The sequence below is a fragment of the Anser brachyrhynchus genome (genome assembly GCF_964034855.1).
Source record: "Anser brachyrhynchus genome assembly, chromosome: 16".
In the NCBI taxonomy this organism is placed as follows: domain Eukaryota; kingdom Metazoa; phylum Chordata; class Aves; order Anseriformes; family Anatidae; genus Anser; species Anser brachyrhynchus.
The window spans coordinates 365,873-386,977 of NC_137734.1; the positions used below are offsets into that span (position 1 = coordinate 365,873).

General features: G+C 52.7%; 1 protein-coding gene across 7 annotated transcripts in view; it reads left to right on the plus strand.

Moving 5' to 3' along the window:
- CDH22 (cadherin 22) overlaps window positions 1-21,105 on the plus strand; it is an 80,901-nt gene that overhangs the window by 22,476 nt on the left and 37,320 nt on the right. For 4 of the 7 annotated variants that reach the window (XM_080558498.1, XM_080558501.1, XM_080558502.1 and 1 more), the window contains exons 2-4: window positions 4,263-5,199; window positions 10,315-10,609; window positions 18,648-18,767. In XM_080558498.1, the coding sequence (XP_080414624.1) occupies window positions 4,975-5,199; window positions 10,315-10,609; window positions 18,648-18,767 (640 nt within the window). In that variant the 5' untranslated portion in view covers window positions 4,263-4,974. Of the gene's footprint in view, window positions 1-3,981; window positions 3,997-4,262; window positions 5,200-9,721; window positions 9,792-10,314; window positions 10,610-18,647; window positions 18,768-21,105 lie in introns of those variants that run through there. The other 3 variants (XM_080558499.1, XM_080558503.1, XM_080558497.1) reach the window with 3 other exon arrangements.

Sequence of the window (21,105 nt, forward strand, 5' to 3'; positions counted from 1 at the left end):
AATGGCAGGCTCTGGGCTAGTGTAGCACCACTCCCCCAGCTCTGGGACTGCAGCCGTGTTGAGCAATGTTACAGCACACTGCAGGGCTGTGATGCATCAGGCAGTGCTGCTTTCATCTGCTATTGCCTGCCAGTGTCTTCCCCTTCCCCTGCCTTCTTTCCCCTGCATCAGGCTGCATTTGTAAAATGAAATAAATATTGACACGGACGGGATGCTATTCAATTTGTCCTGATCACTGGGCTGCGGTGAGTTCTGACAGTGCAGAGTGTAAAACATAAGCTCAGGATGTAATTTCTACTGTCAACATGATGTACAGTACGACTGTGCCAAATACACACCGACAAACTGCACAAGCTCTTGCGGGGAGGAGAGGGGGAGCTGTGCTGATAATTGGGAAGCGGGGATGACAGAGCAGCAGCAGCAGGAGGGAGGGCATCTCAGGGTGGTGCGAGAGCCCAGTGCTTTGCTGCGTGCATGAAAGCCTGCCTGGCACAGCAAGAGCCCAGGCGTGCGGCCATGTGGGTGCATGTGTGCTGTGCACCTGCAGCTGTGGGCTGCTGTCTGCTCAGGATGCTGTGCTGGGGGCTGAGTCTGGCTGCAGCAGCTCCCACTTAGTTATTTATGGCTCTGCTGCTCACGTGTGGCAGCGAGAAGTGGCACTTCCAGCTGTTGGTGAACGTTCTTGAATAGTGTGAGGAAATAAATGCTGTGCTCAGAACTTTCTGTGGTGCTATGGGGGTACCTTGAATCCTGCTGCAACAAATACACAAGCAGGGCTTGGGGATCTGGGTTCTTTGCCTCTGGAAGAGCTCTGTGATGTGCCAGTCAGAAAGAAAGGTGTGCATGCTGAAAAGTGACTCAACGCTGACCCTAGCTGTGACTGAAGCTTTGACAGAAGAGAAATAGGCTGAGAATTTATGGGTGGAGAAGAATCTAGTTTGTGGCATTGAGCCTAGCCAGAGATGTGTCTCTGTGTCTGTTTCTAGGTGGCTCTGAGTATCAAGATCTGGAGTGTGCATTGGGCTGGGTAGAATCTGGGACCCAAGTACTTGGCAGGTGCATTGAGAGAGACTGGGATGCGCCGTGTCTGTCGCAACCCATAGGAAGAGGCTGCAAACAGCTCAGCTGAATGTAGCTGAACTTCGGCAATATGAGACAGCCCCTAGCAAACCACATTAGCTCAGGCATAGCAGTAAGATGAGAAATCTGTTAAATGTAACAAGCAGCATAATGGCTGGGACTCAAAACACAAGGTTGTGGTTCCCACAGCAACGGCAGCCCAGCCCATGCGCGCTCAGCGGGATGCTCCTCTCCATGGCAGTCGCAGCTCGGCAGAGTGCTGAGATGCAACAGGGCTGAGCAAGTTGCCTTGGGAACTGTGGGCCAGCTCCTCCGCCAACTGGGGAGTGGCCCCGCTGGAGCTGTGCTCGCCTACTGCGGCGCCTTTTGCCCTTGCGTACGCTTCTCTGCTTTGCTTTAGTGTGTGCATTCAAATTGCTGCTTTTACTGGTTTATTGACAGTGTTTTGGATTTAGTTGCTTCCATTTATGCGTTGTAACTCTGGTGAGGCTGAAAGAAAATGCACGGTGGCAGTGCAATGCCATCCCTGCATGCATACAGGGCTAGTCTCTGTTGTATGGCTCGGGTAGTCAGGTCACGGTGCGGAATGGCGTGGTGAGAGGAACAGGGGTGGCTCCTACCGCCCTCACTGAGCCAGCGTTGGTGCTGCCTGCTGGCTAATGTTACTTATCATGCCTGCACTTCACCGTTGTGCTGGCTTTCCTTCAGCTTTGCCGCAGGCTCAGGAGGTCTTCAGTAATTGCAGAACTGTTCTGTCTGGTAGTGGGTGGCATTGCTGCCCTGTAAGGCTTCTGACAGGGCTTTATGGAGCAGCCTGGATGGCAAGGAAAGAGAGGGCCTCACGGCAGGCAGCAGGAGATGTCTACAGCTGGTGACTGCTTCTCCCTAAGGCTCTGCTTATGTAGTAGACCTTGAGAACATGGACAAATGGGCTATTTGTTAAGTTCTGTTTCTGGCATCTGCATTTATCAGGTACAATGTACTTGTACAGGGACTTTGGACACATCTGGAAGCACTGCCTGCAAAAGTACTGCGGAGTAGCAGGGGCAGAGATGCTGGGTAGGGGGTTCTTCCCAAACTTATTGTATGCCCTGGATGCTGGCTTGAAGCTCTTGCTCTGGCATGACTTGTGCTATTCAGTTTATTGACATCTCTCACTATCTGGGGAACTCACTCTAAAATAGCTATAAATTTCCCAGATGTGAGAAATTGGAGAGAGACTGTTTGTGGCAGCGATGCTCTGTATCTTGTTTTATGTATCTTCTATATATCCATGCAAGAATGATTAAACAGTTTTGTATGTGTCCTGTTATTGTCATTGTGAATCTCCTGCTCTGACGTCTGATGCAGGTGGGGCAGCTCTAGAGTAGGGACTTTTGCATCTGTGTTTGATACATGAAAGGTGCAGTTGCTTTACCCTAACACACTTATAACAGTGGGAAGGAACAAGCCAGTCCATCTGTATACAAGTCATCCTACTCCCCTATATGTAGTCTGCCATGTTAAATATTTTGTCATGTTTGATTATAGGGATTTTTGCCCCTATATTGGCAAGTGTAACTGGCCCTTCTGGAGCAGTGGCAAGAATTGCTCCTGCGTGGGGAGGCCTGACTGCAAGAGGGAGCTTTGCCGTTGCCAACAACCTTATGTAGTTGGTATGAAGGTGTCTTAATAAGAAACTGCCCATCAGGGGAGAGGGGTGGGAAGGAATGTTAGTACTTCTGCACCATGATTCCTAACAAAGAAATACACTGGAGACTCTGTGCTCCTTGAAGCATGAAGCACACAGGGCTTGCATGTGTGAGATATGCGCATGTGTGCACAGAATACAGCATGCGTATGTTGAGGGAGAACTGGCATGTGTCCACCCAAACAAGGCACAAATATGGACAAAAAGGAGTGACTGTGTACATGAGTGCTCTTAGCTGTGCATGTGATGAAGTATGAGTGTGAGCCCTTGTGTGTGAATATATCTGTGCGCGTTGCATGACACACTACATGTGAGCCATTGATAGGCAGTACTGAATGGTGTCAGGCACTTCCTCAGGTCAAATGCCCTGTGCTTCTCAGTGTTTGCCCAGACAAGGAAATGCAGAACGAGTAGTGCAGCTTGTTGGATGCTTTGAGAATTTGCCCTGTAGCTGCGGTCACAATAGGGGAATGGCAAGTGCAAGGAAGGGCTAAGGCAATATTTGCTAGTTTTCCCTGCTCTGAACTGCTAGGGCTGTTTAGAGTCATGCAGGGGGCTGCGCAGAGCATGGTCCAGGCAGCTGCCCAGTTGCCCTTCTCTAGGGAGCAGATGCCTATCTACTGCCTCGTGCACATGGTCCAGGATAGTCCCTCTTTTCCCTCTGCTATTTAGAGTAAGAGATGACAGGAGAGTCTCTGGAAAAGTAGTGAAGGTGCGCATGCTTCACGAGCAATTCTGGCTGTGGCTGGTGTTGCAGAGCTCTGGTGGAATCTCAGGAACCTCAGGGTGTTGGTAGAGGGAGAGACGGATGCTGTATACCTATCCCCCTCTCCCCATTGAGCTTCCAATGAGCTTAGTTGCTTGTCGAATGCAGTTTACCCTTGGCCCCAGGTCTCATGTCACTATCCTTAGTATCTCAAGTGTGGCTTGAAACTTACTGTAGAACCCTTTCTTAAAAAATGTTTTCTTTACTGTCAGCCAGGTGGTGAGCCCTTGAACAGGTGCTTTTCTCCTAGCCTGCAGGTGCAGAAGTGAGGTGTCAGGAACACGAGACTGGTGGAGGGGGCAGGACAGCCAGCACGTCCCACCATCAGGTGCTGGCATCCCTCAGAGCAAGCTGTGCCTTTGCACGCAGCCCTGGTGAGCTCTGGCTCTGTGCAGCGGCAGCAGTGGTGAGGCCTGGCTGGCAGGAGAGCTCGTGCCTCCTTGGCGAACGGGGCAGCATGGTGAGAGGCACTCTCGGAGCTGGACCTTCTTGGTCCCTGCTGGAGCAAGCATCTGCAGCAATGAGAGATCTGCTGCTTGCTCCCCACACCCACCCCCGCCTGTCGGCCCTGCAGGCCCGGCAGGGATTGCAGGGCCAGGCACTGCTGTGGGGCACCTGGGAGGTTTGTTTTTTTTGGGGGAAGGGGTACTGACTGAGGGTGCAGGGGCAGTGGGGGGGCACAGAGCCCTGCTCTCGTACCAGCACTGACACCTTGGCATTTTCCAGGCTCCTGGGGATGTTGCTGGCTGCCCTTCGCCTCCCTGTGTGAGCTGGCAGAGGATGGAAGCGACTGGCATCAGCTGGGCCAAGGACCCTTCACCAGGTGCTGGGATGTCACCCCCCTGAAGACGGGAATTACAAATGGGCTCGTGAGCAGAGCGCACAGCACAGGTCCCTGTGCTGCTGGACCCCTCAGGCCACCACAGCACAGGCAGAGGCTGGCCACAGCAGCTCGTCCTCTTAACTTCTCTGGGAAACCTTGTGTGGAAAAGCTGTCCCTTGCGCTCGGTGGATTCTGGTCCTGGGCAGCTGTGCCCCATGCACGGCTGTGGAGCTGCCTGCCTGTGGCGGGGCAGGCGGCAAGCTGCAAGTGACCCCGCTCCCTGGAAAGGCCGCCGGCAGCTGAGCTCGGAGCTGTGCAGCCCTGTCCCTGGGGACAAATGCCAGCTGCCAGACTCTTCTCTGGAGACCCAGGAGCAGCTTGTGAGGCAACAGCATTGACTGTTCTCATGCTAGCAGTGGGTGGTCTGGAACGCCTGCAGTTGCAGATGTGACTCTAGCCCGCTGGGATGGGAGGGCTCCAGCTGCAGGACATGGCATGCAGCAGGGATGGGGATGCTCTGCAGTGACTGGTGAGCCCAATGCTGCTGGTGTGGACTTTCCTCCTACTCTTCCCCTAAGGATGCCAGTTGCCTGTCCAAAAGCCTCCTAGAGTGCAATGGCAAAGGGTCTGCAGGGCTTCTCGTGGACCATGCTGCTGCTGCTCTGTGCCATCCAGGAGCTGGGGGCCTGGGCTGTGCACACTGCAGCAGAGGGTCCTGGCCTGGGGCAGCCAGGGGACCCCGCACTGCTGGTCAGCGGGCGAGTGAAGCGTGGCTGGGTCTGGAACCAGTTCTTTGTGGTGGAGGAGTACACAGGCACGGAGCCACTGTACGTGGGGAAGGTAAGGTAACCCTATGCATCCCGGGGGCTGATGAAGCCTGTGCAGAGCAGGGCATGCTGGCAGCATGGTTGAACCTGGTGGGGGTGAGGGGCCCTGCCTGAAGGCTGCTCACAGAGGCAGTACCCTAAGGACTGGGTTTGTAGGAGCTCGCGGTGTGCAGCGCTGGGTGTTGTGGGGGCAGTGGGGAAGGCTCAGCCCTGTCTCTGGGAAGGCAGACATGCAGACCGTGCTGGGCCGGTGCGATGGGCATCTGCTCACACTGCTCCATGCCTTGTCTGGGAGCTGAAGTGCTGCTGGAGCACCAGGAACTTCCCGCACTGGCAGTTGCTGCAATAAGCACAGCCTTGTCTTCCTGGAGTCGTTCAGTTCCCCATCCTGTAGTCCCTTCAGCATGGGGATGATGTGCTGTTTTTTGTGGTTTTTTTTTTGTGTGTGTTTTTTTTTGTTGGGTTTTTTTTTTTTTCCCTTCATTCCTCCCTGAGGCTCCCTGCTGGTCCTGGAAGGACTGTGCTCTGTTGGACCTGCAGGCTGCAGCTGTTTCTGAGCTAACCATCTGAGCAGACTGGGGCTGGCAGAGCAGATGTCCCACTTTAGTTGTGGCGTGGAAACCCAGCTCCTGCATGTGGCCAGAGGGAGGTTGTTTCAGGATTGATGCATCTCAGGCTGGCCTGCACAACGCAGTGTGGAAGGTGCTTTGTCTAGATATGCAGGGCTTGGAGGGCTTATGAGGGCCAGCACTGGTGATAGAGCTTGCCAGGGGTCTGCCCATCAGGCCTGTGGGTGGGTGCTCCTTAGCACTGGCCAGGGGCTGCACCGTGCTGTCTTGCTGCCCTTGGGGCCGGTCTCACACTGGACTTTGCACAGGCGGTGGCACCGATGACCTTACCTAGGGAGGTGCTGGGAATGTTCAGGCTTGTAATCATCCTGCTCTGCTGTGAGAAGGTGTGATAGCAGGCACTGAGCGTTCTGGTCTCCCCACCTGGAAAAGACCTGGTTGTCCCTCACCTCTCTGCAAGGGAGTGACTCTTCATGCTGTTCTGGCTCTTGCTGTTGCTATCACACCCTGCAGAGGGGCATGCTGGCAAACCCAAGGCAGCCTTTGCTGGCAGAATACAGTGCTGTGCAGGGCAGGACTGGATCTGTCATTGGGAGCTTGCTACTTGCCTAGAGTGTGACCTCCTGGGGCAGGGGGATGCTGGTTATGGACATGGCATCCTGAGGCTGGAGGAGTCAGGCTGAGAGACCTGGGTCTGTTCAGCCTTGAGAAAAGAAGACTGAGAGGGGATCTTATCAATGTTTACAAATATCTTAAGTGTGGGAGACAGAGGGATTTGGCCAACCTCTTTTCAGTGGTTTGTGGGGACAGGACAAGGGGCAGTGGCCAAAAAATGGATCACAGGAAGTTCCACACCAATATGAGAAAGAACTTCTTCCCGGTGAGGGTGACGGAGCACTGGGACAGGCTGCCCAGGGAGGCTGTGGGGGTCTCCTCCTCTGGAGATATTCAAGGCCCGTCTGGACACCTACCTGGGCAGCCTGCTCTAAGGAACCTGCTTTTGCGGGGGGGTTGGACCCGGTGATCTCTGGAGGTCCCTTCCAACCCCTACAATTCTGTGATTCTGTGAGCCGTTCACCTTGGGATTGCTGGGCTTTGTCCTTTTCTAGGAGTTGTGGAGAGGCTGCCATGTGGCTCTCGGGTGTTTGGAGGACGCCCTTTTTATACTGATGAAGGCAGCGCTAGCTGCTGGGACCAGCCCCAGGGGAGAGCTGCTCCTGTGGGGACACGGGCTCTCCCCAAAGGAAAATGCCCAAGAGCTCATGCAGCAGGGCTGTCTGATGGCCTCGACTGTCTGGTCGTGAGTCTGGAGTAGGCTTGAAAATGGGCTTCTTGGCTGTGGGCCAGGTGGAATTTCAGCAGTGATTTGTGTCCATTTCAGCAGACACTCGAAAGCCGCACTCCTCTGCCAGGACGCTCGATGCGGTTACAGTTAATTCACAGCTCCTCTGGGAGGTGACTCGAAGCATCAGGCCCTGTCAAACTCCAGAGGTAGCCTAGCAACAGCCTCATCTCCAAAATGAACCCAGGAACCTAAAACTAACCCATTTTACAGTCTCTTTCACATCATTCAACGCATCACCCGCCCCACTCAGAATAAAAACCAAGCTGCACCAAAAACAATTCCCTGTTGATATTGCTCCACAGAGCTGAAAGCAGCCTGGGCCAGGCTCTTTCTGTGCCTGGGAGAAGCTGTGGTGCCTGCCTGGGGAGGCTGGGAGCCCCCAGCCCTCTGGCTGAGCCAGCTGAGGAGCAGGGCTGAGTGCGGGAGCCTTGCAGACACGGCGCTGCGGCTCCCAGTGACGTGGCTGGGGCTTGCCCTCCATGGATGCCTCTTCCACACCTCCACGTGTTCTTCGAAGGGCCAATGCCGTTTCCATAAAATCTGGGTTCTCTAGTTAATCCTTCTTCTGAACTGTAATTTCCCCTGAGGCTACTGTCAGTTTGATGTGGATTTCTTTGTGTGTGTGTGTTTTTTTTAATAGAATTATGGGGTCAGCACTAGTTACAAACTTCTGCATGTGGACAGATCTATTTTAGATAGAGGAGGGGATTAAAGGGAGAAAAAAGGAGATTTAATTAAGTTGCTAATATTTAAAGAAAATTGATGAACTCAGGCTTTATGAGTTGGAGCAAACAGAGTGCGCCTTTATTACGGGCTAGTTTTTGTTTGATTTTCTTTCTTTTCCAGCCCCAAAGTCATTTTTATTTGTGTATCTGTGCTTCCTGTTTAATCGCTTTTAATAAGGAATGTGCACCTCTGTTCACATTTAATTTTGTTTTAATTATTAGCAAGTAATTAATGGCTTCATAAAATTCTTGGGTTTAGCCCTTTAGGCTAAGGGAACTATTTCCTGTCTAACAAACTGAAGCACTCTGTTGTGGGCACTCTTGTCCTTGGGCAGAGGAGCTGAGCCATGGGGGAGGATTCCCTCTCAGAGAATGAGGCAAACAGGGGTGGGGATGCGGGGGGGGTTCCGGGCACGGCTGCCCCTGAGGTTCAGGGTCTGTGCTGCACCAGGGCTGCCCAGCTCTGCTCGCCTGTCCTGCTTGGTGGCGGCGTGGGAGCGTGGCGCTCTGTGAGCCCGGGCAGAAGTGAGCATCCCCAGGACGTGCTCTGGGCCTGCGCTCTGCGGCATCTCCCCCCAGATGCCTGTAGTCAGTTTTCCAGCCCTCCCCCATTAGTTGTTGTTTAGCCAAGCAGCACAGATTTAGCTCTTCTAATCTTCCCTTGTAAATCAATCTCTACAGCCCCCTGAGCCCAGGCTCCATTTTTCTTCCTTGCTTTCCAGTTTTCGGGGATGCTGGTGTCTGCTCCAAGCAGTCAGCAATGAGCAAATATGTAAAGAGGATGTGCTGAGAGCTCAGTGTGGTGCAGGGTGGTTGATCTCTGGCCTCATTATTAATCATGAGGCTGGTGTTCAGCAGGAAAATGCGGGTTTCTGTTACCTATATTGAACAGATCAGGCGCACCTTCTGTCTGAAAAGCTTGATCTCTGATGGAGTAATAGTGAACGTTGTGGAGATTATATCATGGAGGAGGCAGCGTGCTCTCCAGCAGCCAGAGGGCTGGTGCAGGATCTCCAGGGCAGGATGCTCCTGCAGACCAGGGCAGACCATCCCTGTGGGCGCTTTGAGAGCCGCTGCCCTGGCAGGTCTGCACAGTGGTCCCAGATCATCACAGTGGTCCCAGGACACTGCTGGGCTCATGGCTGTAGACACTAGCTGAGCAAAGGCCCACATCCTGGGCAAACCTAGGGAGGTGTTTCAGCATGGGAAGTAATAGGAGAACAGTTGTATAAAATGCATTAAATTGTCTGATGTGTGGGCACCTCGCTCATGAAATAAATATATAAACTGTATCTAACAAGACAAATATAATGAAGGCATCGTAAAAAAAAAAAAAAGGCATCTCTGGTATAAATTCTTGCTGGTAGAGCTGTATGTCTGAAAGGTGGATTATAGAACTGCAGTTTGGAAGATTGAATGGCCCATAAACATTTTCATATTTCATTAGCCGATTAATGGACAGCTTTTTTTTTTTTTTTTTGAGGGGGTGGGGAACTTTGCTGATTCTAAGCAGAAATTGCAGGTACCAAACGAAGACAGCTGATGAAACCTTTCGGGGGCCCTGTCCTGTTATGGATTGTCCCAATTAAGACCCGTGCTGCTCTCTGTCAAGATGCATTCTGCCTGTCCAGTTACTGTTAATAGATTTCTCATAAGTGGCTGGATTGTAAAAACCTCGTAACTCAGTTTAATGCCACCAATAAAATTACCTCTGGACGTCTGGCCTGGATTCCAGTCAGCTCCTAGTCCATGGGGAGCTGCTGTTTACCCTTTCTTTTCCTAATTCCAAACATTGTCTTAATTAGAAAATGAAGTGGAGATCGACTACAAAAGCACCTTTCCCAGGGTCTGTTTTTCATTCTGAATGCAGGCCTGATTTGCCTTGTTTCACTGCAGGCTTTGTCCAGGCTGGCTCTGGGTGTGATGCTCACAGGTAGGGGGGCCTGCCAGCACCAGTGCCTGGATGGTGAGTGTGGCTGTGGTCAAAGCAGTGGGCAAGGAGGGTGGGCTTTTGGGCAACTGGCCAGGTAGGTGGGGGGCTGATGCTGGTGCTGAGCTACCTTGATACCCCAGTCTGCTGTGCAGCATGGGAGAGGTGACCTCAGACACTGTCTCTGACCACAGGAAAGCCTCTTTTTTGAGGGCTATTGTTGAGTTGTCCTTCCCTTTGTCAGCATCTCCGAGCCTTGTTTTTGGGGGATGGGGGGGGGGTTGTCACTTGGCATGTGGTGTGGTTGGGTACCAGCAGCATTTGTGATCTGCCAAGCTTATAGTGACAGAGGCAAGACTGATGTTGTGGTGTGTTTCCCCACCACCACGTGCATGGGCATCCATCGTGGTGCTCTGTGTGGTTCTCCAGTCCAGTGGTGGCAAAGCGAGTGGATGGGGTGTCACACAGGGGCTGGGGGCACCTTGCGCAGGGGCTCCACAGCTGTGGGGCATGAGCATGGCCCCAGCCTGCTCCCACTCTCTCCCTCTTTCCCTGGCAGATCCATTCAGACTCGGATGAGGGGGACGGCTCCATCAAGTACACCATCTCCGGGGAGGGTGCAGGGACCATCTTCCTCATCGATGAGATCACAGGTGATATCCACGCCACCGAGCGCTTGGACCGGGAGCAGAAAACCTTCTACACGCTGCGGGCTCAGGCCCGTGACCGGCAGACAGACCAGTTGCTGGAGCCCGAGTCCGAGTTCATCATCAAGGTGCAGGACATCAACGACAGCGAGCCGCGCTTCCTGGAGGGGCCCTACATCGGCAGCGTGGCTGAGCTGTCCCCTGTTGGTAGGTCTCCTGGGCAGCAGGGGGGAGGGAAACCTGTGCCTCCCCTGTCAAGCCTTGAGCTTGCTGTACCCCACAAAACAGGCTGCAAATAGCATGGATTCCAGCAGAGACCAGAGCTGAGGAGCCAAGAGGGACAAATAAATAAGGTAGCTTAAGGAAAACAAGTGAATAAATCCTCTGAGCTGATTGCCAGCCTGTGGCTGTGCGCTCAGTCTCAGCCCTAAGCTGTGCCCTGGAGATGGATCAGGGAGGTGCCGGCTGCCCACTGTGCCTTTGCTCAGCCCCTGGATCCTGGATGCTGTGGACAGGGGATGGGAACGAGCCCTTGCATGCCAAGGGGCCCACAGCTACCTGTGGTTTGCATTAACCTGAGTGCCTTCTCTCCTGCTCTGCCTGCCTGTGCCCTAGCCCCTCCTGCTGCACAATGCAGCTTTGCTGCTCACCCAGAGCCCCATGGCTGCCTGGCTCTTCCCTTGAGCATCCCTGTGCAGTACTGCTGAGCCCTCTTGACTGATTTCTGGCTTTCCTCCAAGGGGCCAGGCATTGCTGAGATCAGGGAATTCATGCCCGATGTGATGGAAGAGTGGCTTCCTCTGTGCTACCGCTAGCCTGCCCTTCCCCCTGCTGCCAGATATCTTTAAGCCTGCTGATCGTCAGCCTGGATGGTGTGCCGAGCAGTAGCAGGCTGGGACAGGTGCTGTGAGGCTGCGCGAGTCCATCCCCCAGCGGCAGTGGTAGGGGCAGTGAGCTTTGCGCTCTCCTGAGCATTGAGAGGGATACAGGGAGGGGATGCTGTATCACTGCCCTTAGCCCCTGTGCTGGCCCACCAGTGGGTCCCCAGACTGCTGAGCAACACTGGGGGGGGTTGGGGAGGGGGGGACACTGCCCGGCCCCAGGATGTCACTCTATTCCCTGCCCTCATCAGGTTGTTATCCCCCATCGATGAGCCAGAATGCATAGCAGACGGTGTGTGCAGGCACGTGCTTCAGCAGGGAACTATAAATCACTGCTCTCTGAAGGCTGTGTCAAGGTAAAAGGCAGCCTGCAAAAGACTGACTGGCATCAAAGATAAGGCAGGTTGCCCAGCGTTGCCAGCAAGGGATGGACAGGGGAATGATGGTGGCAGGAAGGCAGCACGCAGCAGAGAGGAGAGCCCCTGGGGAGCAGAGCTGAGCTGTGCAAGGGGCTGGGCAGGTTGTGTGAGTTGCCAGGTGCTGCTGTATGCATGCAGGAAGATCTGGCCAAGGAGGTGTCCTGGAAGCTGAGCTCAGGGGATGCTGCTTGGGTCTGCACTGCCTCAGGACAGAGCTCTGGCTCTCCATGATTAATGTACAGTATATTGTGAGGCTGGCGCATGGCCTCCAGCAGCTACAGAAGTGCAGGAATTGCCTGCACCAGGAGTTGCTGTTGCCTGGGTTGCTGTTGGCGGATGGGAGAGCATACTCTCACGAGGCATCCCAAGCTCTCCATCCTCTTCCATTTACCTGCACAAATCCGCTCCTGAGTCAGATGGTGACCCCTTGAACTACAGCCATGTGCTCCTGGAGAAATGAAAGGCAGCATGTGGGCAGCAAAGCAGGAAGAAGCATCCTGTTCCCAAAGGGAAGAAAGAAATTAAATTAATCTATTTTGCTTGAACAACTTTTAAAAAGGAAGGAATTCTCGACTCTGAGTATTAGACAAGGATCCCAATTCTTTTAAAATCACTAACAATTATGGAGCTGCCTGATCACAGACTGATGTGAACAAGACATATCAAAGGAGACAGTTTCTATGCGAAATTGGAGATCAGAGCGAGAAAGAAACACGGTTTCACAACATGAAAGGAGGCAATTCCTGCAAATTAAAATACTCAGAAGTTAAAAGTAAAAAGAAGTGCTATGAACGGCGTGGGATGTGCTTCCAAGCTTCATGCTCAGAGAGGGGAGCTGGAGCCAAGAGCCTGCTTACCAGGCTGATGTCTCTCTGCCTGTGACAACCTTGGAGCTTTTTGTAGCCTGGCCAAACTGGGGAGTGTAAGGGCTGCTCTGCAGCAGCCTAGCCCTGGAGATGGCCCAGCTAAAAGGGCAGGAGAGCTTCACACAGCATCTTTAAATGGTGCTGCTGCACAGTCTGCAGTGTGAATGCAGAGCTGCAGCTGCTGCTACAAGTCCCCAGCTTCCTCCTGTTTTTCCTGCAGCTTATCAGTGCTTTACAAAGGAACAGGTAGCACAAGGGATGGGACAGGCATGTTCTGTGAATGTTCAGAGGCTGCTGTGCTGCTCTGCAGTGGCCCTGGTGCAGAGTATGAGGTACAGGACGCAGTGGGAGATGGGGCAGGTCATGGACCTGGGTGTGTGAATTTCAGGAAGGTGTGCAGATGCAAAACCTGGGATGATGCCTAGGGCTGGGGAGGTAAAGTTGCCTCCTTGCCACAGTGGGAGTACTCCTTTTGTGGTAGCAAGGCTTGCTGCAGCTGTGATCGTGGCTTTTTTTATAGTTGGTATTGGTAGTAACATTTGCTATCCCTGGGCTGGACAGATGATCTCCACTAGACCTGAGGGGTATTTTAATGAGAGTGAATGGGGAGCATGCCTTTACTGCCTTTCTGGATGTGGATGAATGCAGTCTCCTGCAGTGGCAGAGCAGGGCCAGGAGGTCTGGGAAGCTTGAGAACAGCTTGGGTTGACTTATATCAAGGTCAAAACTTGGGGACCTGCTGGCAAGCATGTCTGGCCTCTGCTCCGTTTCCCCAGATCACCAGTGCTCCTGGTTCAACTGTGCTTTCTGCTGGGATGGCGCCAACCCAGGAAGCAGGGCTATGCTTCAGCTCAGAGGTTTGTAGGGAGCTGCTGTTCATTCCTCATCTCTGCTGCTCTGCCCAGCCTGAAAAGTGAAAGGTGTGACCCCCTTCTTCTTTGTGTCATGCTCCTGTCTTCCAGACCTCACTGGGGCTTGTGCCAGGGGGTGCCCAAGTGGGTGGTTTTTCCTCTCACTGGAGGCAGCAATCAACCGCAGCTTCCCACTCCTTGCCGGAAGCATAGTCCCAGCTCTCAGAGGTGGGTACCTTCCTGGAGCATAAAGAGGAGTAAAACAGATACGGTCAGATCCGCTCTGTGACAGCAGGAACAGATCAAAGGACATCATTTGCATAATGAAGGAGTACTAATTGGGAGGGAAAGTCATTTGATTTCCCACTGCCTAAGAGGGAATAATAAATAATGAGAGAATTGCACAAACTCTCGAACAGTAGCTGGGAGTGCTTCGCAAGACATCTGTCTTGTGCTCTGCACTGGGACCAGGGCAGCATAATTTGGTCTCCTCCGTGAACTCATCGACTCACTGTGAACTTCTGCTTGAGACTATAAGACTACCTCAAGGTGGAATCAAGGCCTCTTTGTTCCAGGACCTTGTCTTGACGGTGGCCAAAAGTGGATGCTTATGGGAAAGCATTGCTGTCATGGATCAAAAAATGGCAGGTGTAAGTTGGGTAGGATGATAAGACAAGAGTTTAGGATGTGTAAGGGCAGAGGTGGTATTTGGAGCTAACCCCAGCCCATGGAGCCAGGCTGAGCCTATGCTATGCTCCTGGAAAAGATGGTGGTGTTTTCTACACACACAGCACCAGCCTGAGGCTGGCATGGAGCTCCTGCACTTGGAGGAAACGCATGCAAAATGGAAACTGACCCAACAGTCTCACTTAGGCTCCCCTGACATGGCATGGCAGGACCAGCTGCAAGGGCAGCTTTAAATGACTTATCTCCAGAAACCTCACCTGCTCTGGGGTTACTGGGTGTCAGAAGAGAGTATGCAGCTGTTCTGCAGGTGGCAGGACTCTGCCTCTTCCCTCAGAGGCTGTCACAGACACCGACCAGCACAGTGCCAGCTGAGGTGGCTGTCGGATGCTGCTGTCAGGGTGCAGAGGATACAGTCTGAGCTGGTGCTGTAGGAGGCTGTTCAGGAAGGGGAGAGGGCTCTGCCTGTCAGGCTGTGGGCTCTCCCCATGCAGTTCCCAAGGGAGCAGAGCACTGTCCTGCCCCCGGGCTGACAGCAGCGGCTGGAGGCGATGCACTGGGTCCACCTGGACAGAGGAAGGCAGGGGCTCATAGTGCTGCCTGCAAGCATTTCTGCTAACTCCCTCCATGTTCACCACTCGGTTGCTTTGGGCAGCTGCCATGTGTACATCGGAATTAGCCAAGTACAGTCCAGCTTTGGGACGGGACCTGAGCTGCAAATACTGCTGCAGTCCCATTGCTGTCCTGTCACCTCAAGAAGAAACCGTGGGCTGAGAGCTTGCAGGCTGCTGTGTCTGACACCTGAGGCTCGGCCTCTGCTTGGACACCCTAATGCTGATCACTCCAAAAGACCTGGGTTGAGCAGAGTCTGGTCTTGAAGGAGAAGACCTGCAGCTGCAGAGGAGGTAGGATGGACCCAGCCAACTCCCTGGGAACTGCAGGAGCTTCACCTTGTAACAGAAGATGCTAAAACTAGCTGAGTTCTGGACTCCCTTCCTGAGCTCCCTGGGATCTGCTTAACAGCTGTCTGGTGCACACAGGCATGAGCCCAAATCCAGAACACGCTGCCTCCTGCAAGACATCCCTGCTGCTTGTACAGGGTGGGTGTTGTAGCCCAGAGCTTGCTTTTGGGCAGTCTGGGGAGCATGCAGAGTCTGTAGTAGATGACATTCTAGGAAATGTGCATCCTTTCATTGGAACAGAACTCCTCCCTTGGTGCATTTTGCTCTCCTTATTTCTCTGTGTAGAACCAAGATTAGAGATGATTTGGCTGTGCAGACAGAAACTTGGGGTCAAGCCCTGGCTCCAGCACAAAGCTGGCTGAATGCAAAACTGATTATTGTGAAGAGAAATTGCTTAATCTCCACACTGGAAGCAGAGGAAAAGACTTTGTTTAACATGCAGCCAGAACACTTGCAGGCAGTCTGATGGGTTTTTCTTAACACAACGTGCTCAAAACACTTGTGTGCATCTGGCAGTGGCTGGGGCCGCAAGTGGGCACGAGCTGGGGTAGTGGGGCACTGCCCTGCCTGCTGGTCCTTGGTGAGAACACCCCTTTCCCTTCAGCACCTCGCTCCAGTCATGGTGCAAGCTCTGAGCCCTTTGATCTGCACACCTGAGCACCTGCTATACCCTCTCATCCGGTCAGCATGGGCTGAGCCCCTCAGGGAAACTGTGCCCCAAGAATCTGATGTGTTGGTTTACTCCCCAAGACGCCGTGCTTACTGCTTGGTGCCAACGGCTGGGTGCCTTGTCCCACAGGTTTCTCGGGCCAGAGACACCCCAAAGGCTGCTTCCTTTGTTGTATGTTTGAGGTGCTGTGCTACAGCCAAGGCTTGTCCTGAGGGGTGAGGGCTCTGCAGTGAATCCCCCTGGGCCAGGCTTGGCTTTCTACCAATCAGGGCATTCCTGAGACTGCCAGATGCTCATTTCTGCTCCAGTAATTTTTAAACTCCTCTGGTTTATTTTCTTCCATGATGTTCTCCTGGCTTGCTTCTGGGTTGCACCAGCCACTGCATGTTTTGGGACGAGGTGAAAGCTGTAAATCATACAGTTTATAGAATTGGAGCTGCCCCTTTTAGAGAATCCAGGTCCCTCAGATGGGAGTGCTGCCCTATGGCGTCAGTCCCAGGGTATGTGGGATGACATGGGCATGACAGTGTTCTTCTCAGGGACCTTTGTATTCTGCATGGCAAGATCTGCACAGGAAAGGTGATTGTGGCACGGAGAGGAGCATAGGTGAGCTGTCACCTGGGCCTGGAGCCTGGCTGTATGTTTGTACCTGGGGAAGTGGCAGGTTCTGCCAGCTCACTTGGGGGTTCTTTGTGGGACCTCTTTACTCTTAGATATGTTTGGAGTCTGCCGTTCAACACTTACTTTAGATAAGTGTTTGGAGTGGCGTAAGAAGTGGTCTGGAGCCATCAGCAACCATCATGCAGGATGGCACCTGCCTGGATTGCTGAGGGGAGACTGCGGCGGGGGCTGGCAGCTTGGCCACTCAGCCCTGCCCCGGTGGGAAGAGGTCCCAGCCCGCACAGGGTGGCTGCGGTGGTGGGAGGCCTCCTGTGCTCAGTGTTTGTGCTTAACTAAATAAGTCGTACACTCTGTACCTGCTGTGGGCAGTGCTATGCTTGGAGAGCAGGGGTGGGAACCAGTGTCCTCCCTGGGTTGGTCCCCTTGGGAGGGAGCGGTCAGACCTTAGTGGTTAAACTGGAGCTTCAGACCTTTGTTCTTCAGTTCAGAAGAGAAGGGGAAGAAAGAAGTGGAAAAAGGGTAAGTGGGGGTTAAGAGAGGGTGCTGGAAAGTCACGCTCATAGATTCCCGATATCCTGTGAGTGACCTTGAGCAGGCTGCATTGCACCTTTGTGCCTTGATTTCTAGCCTGCCAAGTGGGGTTGATGTTACCTATCTGTCCAGTATCACTTGTCTGTTCATGAGATGCTGTGTAAGCAGGTAGGGAAGAGCACAGCCTTCATCACCTTCAGGGCTGCTGGCTTCAGCTCAAGGGCACCTTGATCCTGCTGCCTCTGAGCTGAGGGTGCCTTCCCGCAATGCTTCTCATGCTGCTTGGCTTCCCCTCACGCTGGACTGGAAAACACAGGTCCCAGACGTGGTGCTTGTGCTGCAGACTGGGCAAGCTGGACCTGCTGCCCTGTGGCTCCAGTGCTTGGGAGCGCCCAGCAGTGAGAGGTGCTCCCTTGAGCCAGGAGCCTTCTGTGCTGGTGCTGGAGAATAGAGAGCAGCCCACCTGCCTGTCATCTTCATGGCCTAGCTTAAAACACAGAAACGAAACCCACCTCTGGGTGGGCATGGATGCACCACAGATTCATTGAAGGCATCAAAGCATAAATAAGTCAACGCAAAGCAGCTTGTTATTGAAGACTGATTAGGGGGGTTCTCATGTTATCAGCAGAGTTTCAGCTCTGAGAAGATGGCCAGAGAGGATGAAAAGCAGCAATGATAACTGATTATTTTCTTCAGTAAAACCCTTTCCAGGATATCAGAAGTGAATTGGACTGGGGGGAGCATGTGCATCCCTGCTGCTCATGGCAGCTCTTTCCTTCGAGCAGCTGAGGGCTGTTCTCCCCATCCTGCCTCTCAACCCAGAGAGGTGACTGGTGCCAGTGCTTGTACTCCTGGGCAGGGATGTGCTCAGTCTGGTACTGGAGGTGGAACATGAGTAGCATGTCCCTCACAGGTCTTTGGTCACACCATCTCCTTTCTCAGGGGTGTCTGTAGATAAGACTAGGCTTCTCCTTGTTCCTCCCTTTTGTTGCCTCTGAAGACCTTAGCTCTTTTGCTCCTGACCTAATTCTCATGTCCTGGTTCCTACTCTCGTCAAATTGAACATGATGTCAAAATAAAGCCATCACAGGGGCAGTTGGAGTGAAGTACCCAGTTTAATGAGGCAGGGTTGAAAAATCAATAACTTAATTGCAGACATTTGAAGGGCTTTTATTCAATTTATGGTCCTTCTGCCCTTCTACACATAGAGCATGAGGATGTGGTGCAGTGTCTGGTTCTGGTTCAGCAGACCCTCATGAGACCCTCATCTGCAGAGATGTGGCACTGCAGTGGGGACCAGGGCCTGGCCAGAAAGTTCCTCCGTGGGCTGGAGGTGACCGTGTTGCTCAGTACTGACAGAAAAGGGGAAGCTGTGGTGGTAACTTCTCATACCCAGCTCTTTCCCAGATGGACCAGCAGAGATGTCTTCTGGGAGAAAAGCTGCCAGGTGTTCAGATCAGTGATCTGGAGAGCACATCCTGCCCAGACAGCAGCCCTGAGGTGGTCCACGGTCCAGTCCCTCCTGCCACTCTGCAGGACAAAAGGGTCCTTTCTAGAAGGGTTCAGATTTCTGGATGTCAGTCTTTTGGGGGGAGGTGGTGCTGCCTTTGCGCACAGCTGTTCTGCTTGTTTTCATCAGAACGTGTGAGTGGTCAGTGTTGGCCCCCACTCTTCTATTCTGCCAGCTCCCTGGCCCCAAGGTTTGTGCTGCTCTTCTCACCTCCTCCCTGACTTTGTTTTTGTTCTTGTCCCTGCTGCAGGCACCTCTGTGATGCAGGTGATGGCATCTGATGCTGATGACCCCACATATGGGAGCAGCGCCCGGGTAGTCTACAGTGTGCTGGAGGGCGAGCAACACTTTACTGTGGACAGTAAAACAGGTGAGCGGCATCCAGCAGCACCCAGCCGGGAGACCCAGCTGAGAGCAGCAGGAGACCCTGGCCATGTGTCCTGCATTGCACCGTGCATAATCGTATGCCACCAGGCTGAACCTCCATGCAGGCTGTTGGTGCTGGGGTACCCATGCACTGGTGTTTGCAGGTGTTGGAGAGGGAGAATTGCCAGCCCAGCCGGCTGCTGCGCAGCTCCGTGCAGCACCCACAGCAGGCAGTGCTGTGCCAGCCCAGTGTGCCCTGCCTGTGCCTGCACCAGCCATAGCTTCTCTGTGCTCAGAGCAAAGTACGCCTGTAGGCATGTAAAATCTGCATGAAAGGTTTAAGTGCTACCGGAGGGGCCTTATCAAAGGCAGCGTTGTTATCGCCAGGGCTTTGATTAAAGGTAACACTTTAAAATAAGGATCGGTTTATAAATGTTCTATTAATATTTAATGAAAGAATAGTGGAAGCTGATCCATTCCTTAATAACTTATAATAGAGCCTGTTGTAAAATGCATCTCTAATAAATCCCTAGCAGATGATGCTCTGACAAACTGGTTAGAGTAGACCATAACCAAGAGATGTTGGGGTATATATTCTCCTTGCCTCCCAGGAGTGTGACTCTCATTACCCTTAATGGGAGCCTTGCAAGCTTGCTGAGGAGGGAATACACTCAAATGCTAATAAGAGGTATTTAAGGCACAAAGCATGCAGTAAAGTACCCGCAGTTTAATGAAAAATTGTCAGAGGACAAGCAGGCTGAGTAGCTGCAGCTCTGGTTGGAAAGCTGGACAGCAAAGTCCCCCCACCCTGTTGTGGCTGAGATCAGCTCCTTGCCTGAAATGCTACATCTCTGTTGTGTTGACCTGTCTGGACTAATAGAGATTTCCTAAGGCTGTTTTTATAGGAGTCAGAGTGAAATTTGTTCAGAGACTCTGCCATAAGGGAAGTGTAAGGAAGGTACGCGTGCCTGAGCCTCTGCATGTGTGAAACCCAGCATCTCCTGAAATCCATCTGGTGTGCATGGGCCAGATAGCCAGAGCCCGTCTGCAGCTGGAGGATTGCTCAAACCTGAGCGGTGCCTAAGCACGCTGGACAGCAGGCGGGGGTCTGTGGTGGCAAGTGTTATTGTCTGAGGCCAGGAGATTGCATGAGCTAGGGCTGCACCCGCTACTAGCCTGGGAGCTGCTGCACCTGGGCTTTCTTCTCTCACAGAATTTCTTTTTCTTTTTAATGGTGTGTGTATAGAACAATGGACTAAGCACTGAAAACTCATTTGCATATGGGATCCTGCTAGTCTGAGACAGTTTTATGTGAGTGGAAGCTGAGAATCAGGCTGCTAGAATGAAGAGGGACCACTGGGAGCAAAATGCACAAGCCAGGACGTGCAGAGGCTCAGCTTCCTGCAACAACATTAATGCTGCTGTATTAAGGCATAAACTAAAATGTGCCCTGTGGGACTGTGGTGAGAATTAATGTCACTCCAGGAATCCAAGCTTCTTGATTCCTTGACTTTTTGTATCTTAATTCACAAACTGGCTGTTTCTTACGCTGGCTGTTTCATACACCGGGTGGGTTGATATACCATTCTACTTGCTTGCGACTCATAAGAGCAAAACTGCTGACAGTCTGCAGAAGAATCCTTGTCCTCTTTTGAGCAAGTCTGTTTCCAGAATATCTGACCACTGAGTATGTACTGGGACTGACTCTTTCATGATGTCTGAGCTGTGAAAAGCCTCTCGCAGAGGCCTCGCCTGGGTTCCAGGAATGCTCTGTGCAACTCTGCCTGCTGGCTGCTGAGGGTGTGTTTGTCGTCTGTCCTGCACTGCCTGTGGCTTCATGGCAGTGCAAGCTGTCTGCCCTTCTGTCAGTGCTAGCATGCGTGGCTGCACTGCTGGAGGAAGCAGGCACAGGACTGACTGTGCGAAGCCAAATGTCTCATCCTGTCTGCCTTTGGCACCAGCCAGGAGACAGAACTTCCACCTGAGCAAACCCCTTCCTGCTCCTGCTCTGCACCTGAATACGTTTTTAGTGCCCCACGTGGGAATCCTGGCCTAAGCACTCTGGGTGGCCAGGCTTCTGCCCTAATCATAAGATTTAATTATCCATAACAGCAGCATAACTCTCAGAGTCACCATTGTTATTAATGACCATTTAAAAAAAAAAAACAACACCTGGAGTGTTACATTTCTTATAATATACGATAATGAAGAGCAATTTGTTTTCCCCTTTTGATTTTGACCTCCTCCACCTTTTTTTTGCAGGTCCATACATGTATGTGCTCCCTTGCACCCTACATAAGCCTCTGATTCCTTCAAACTCAGGTTCTCTTTTCCTCCCGTAT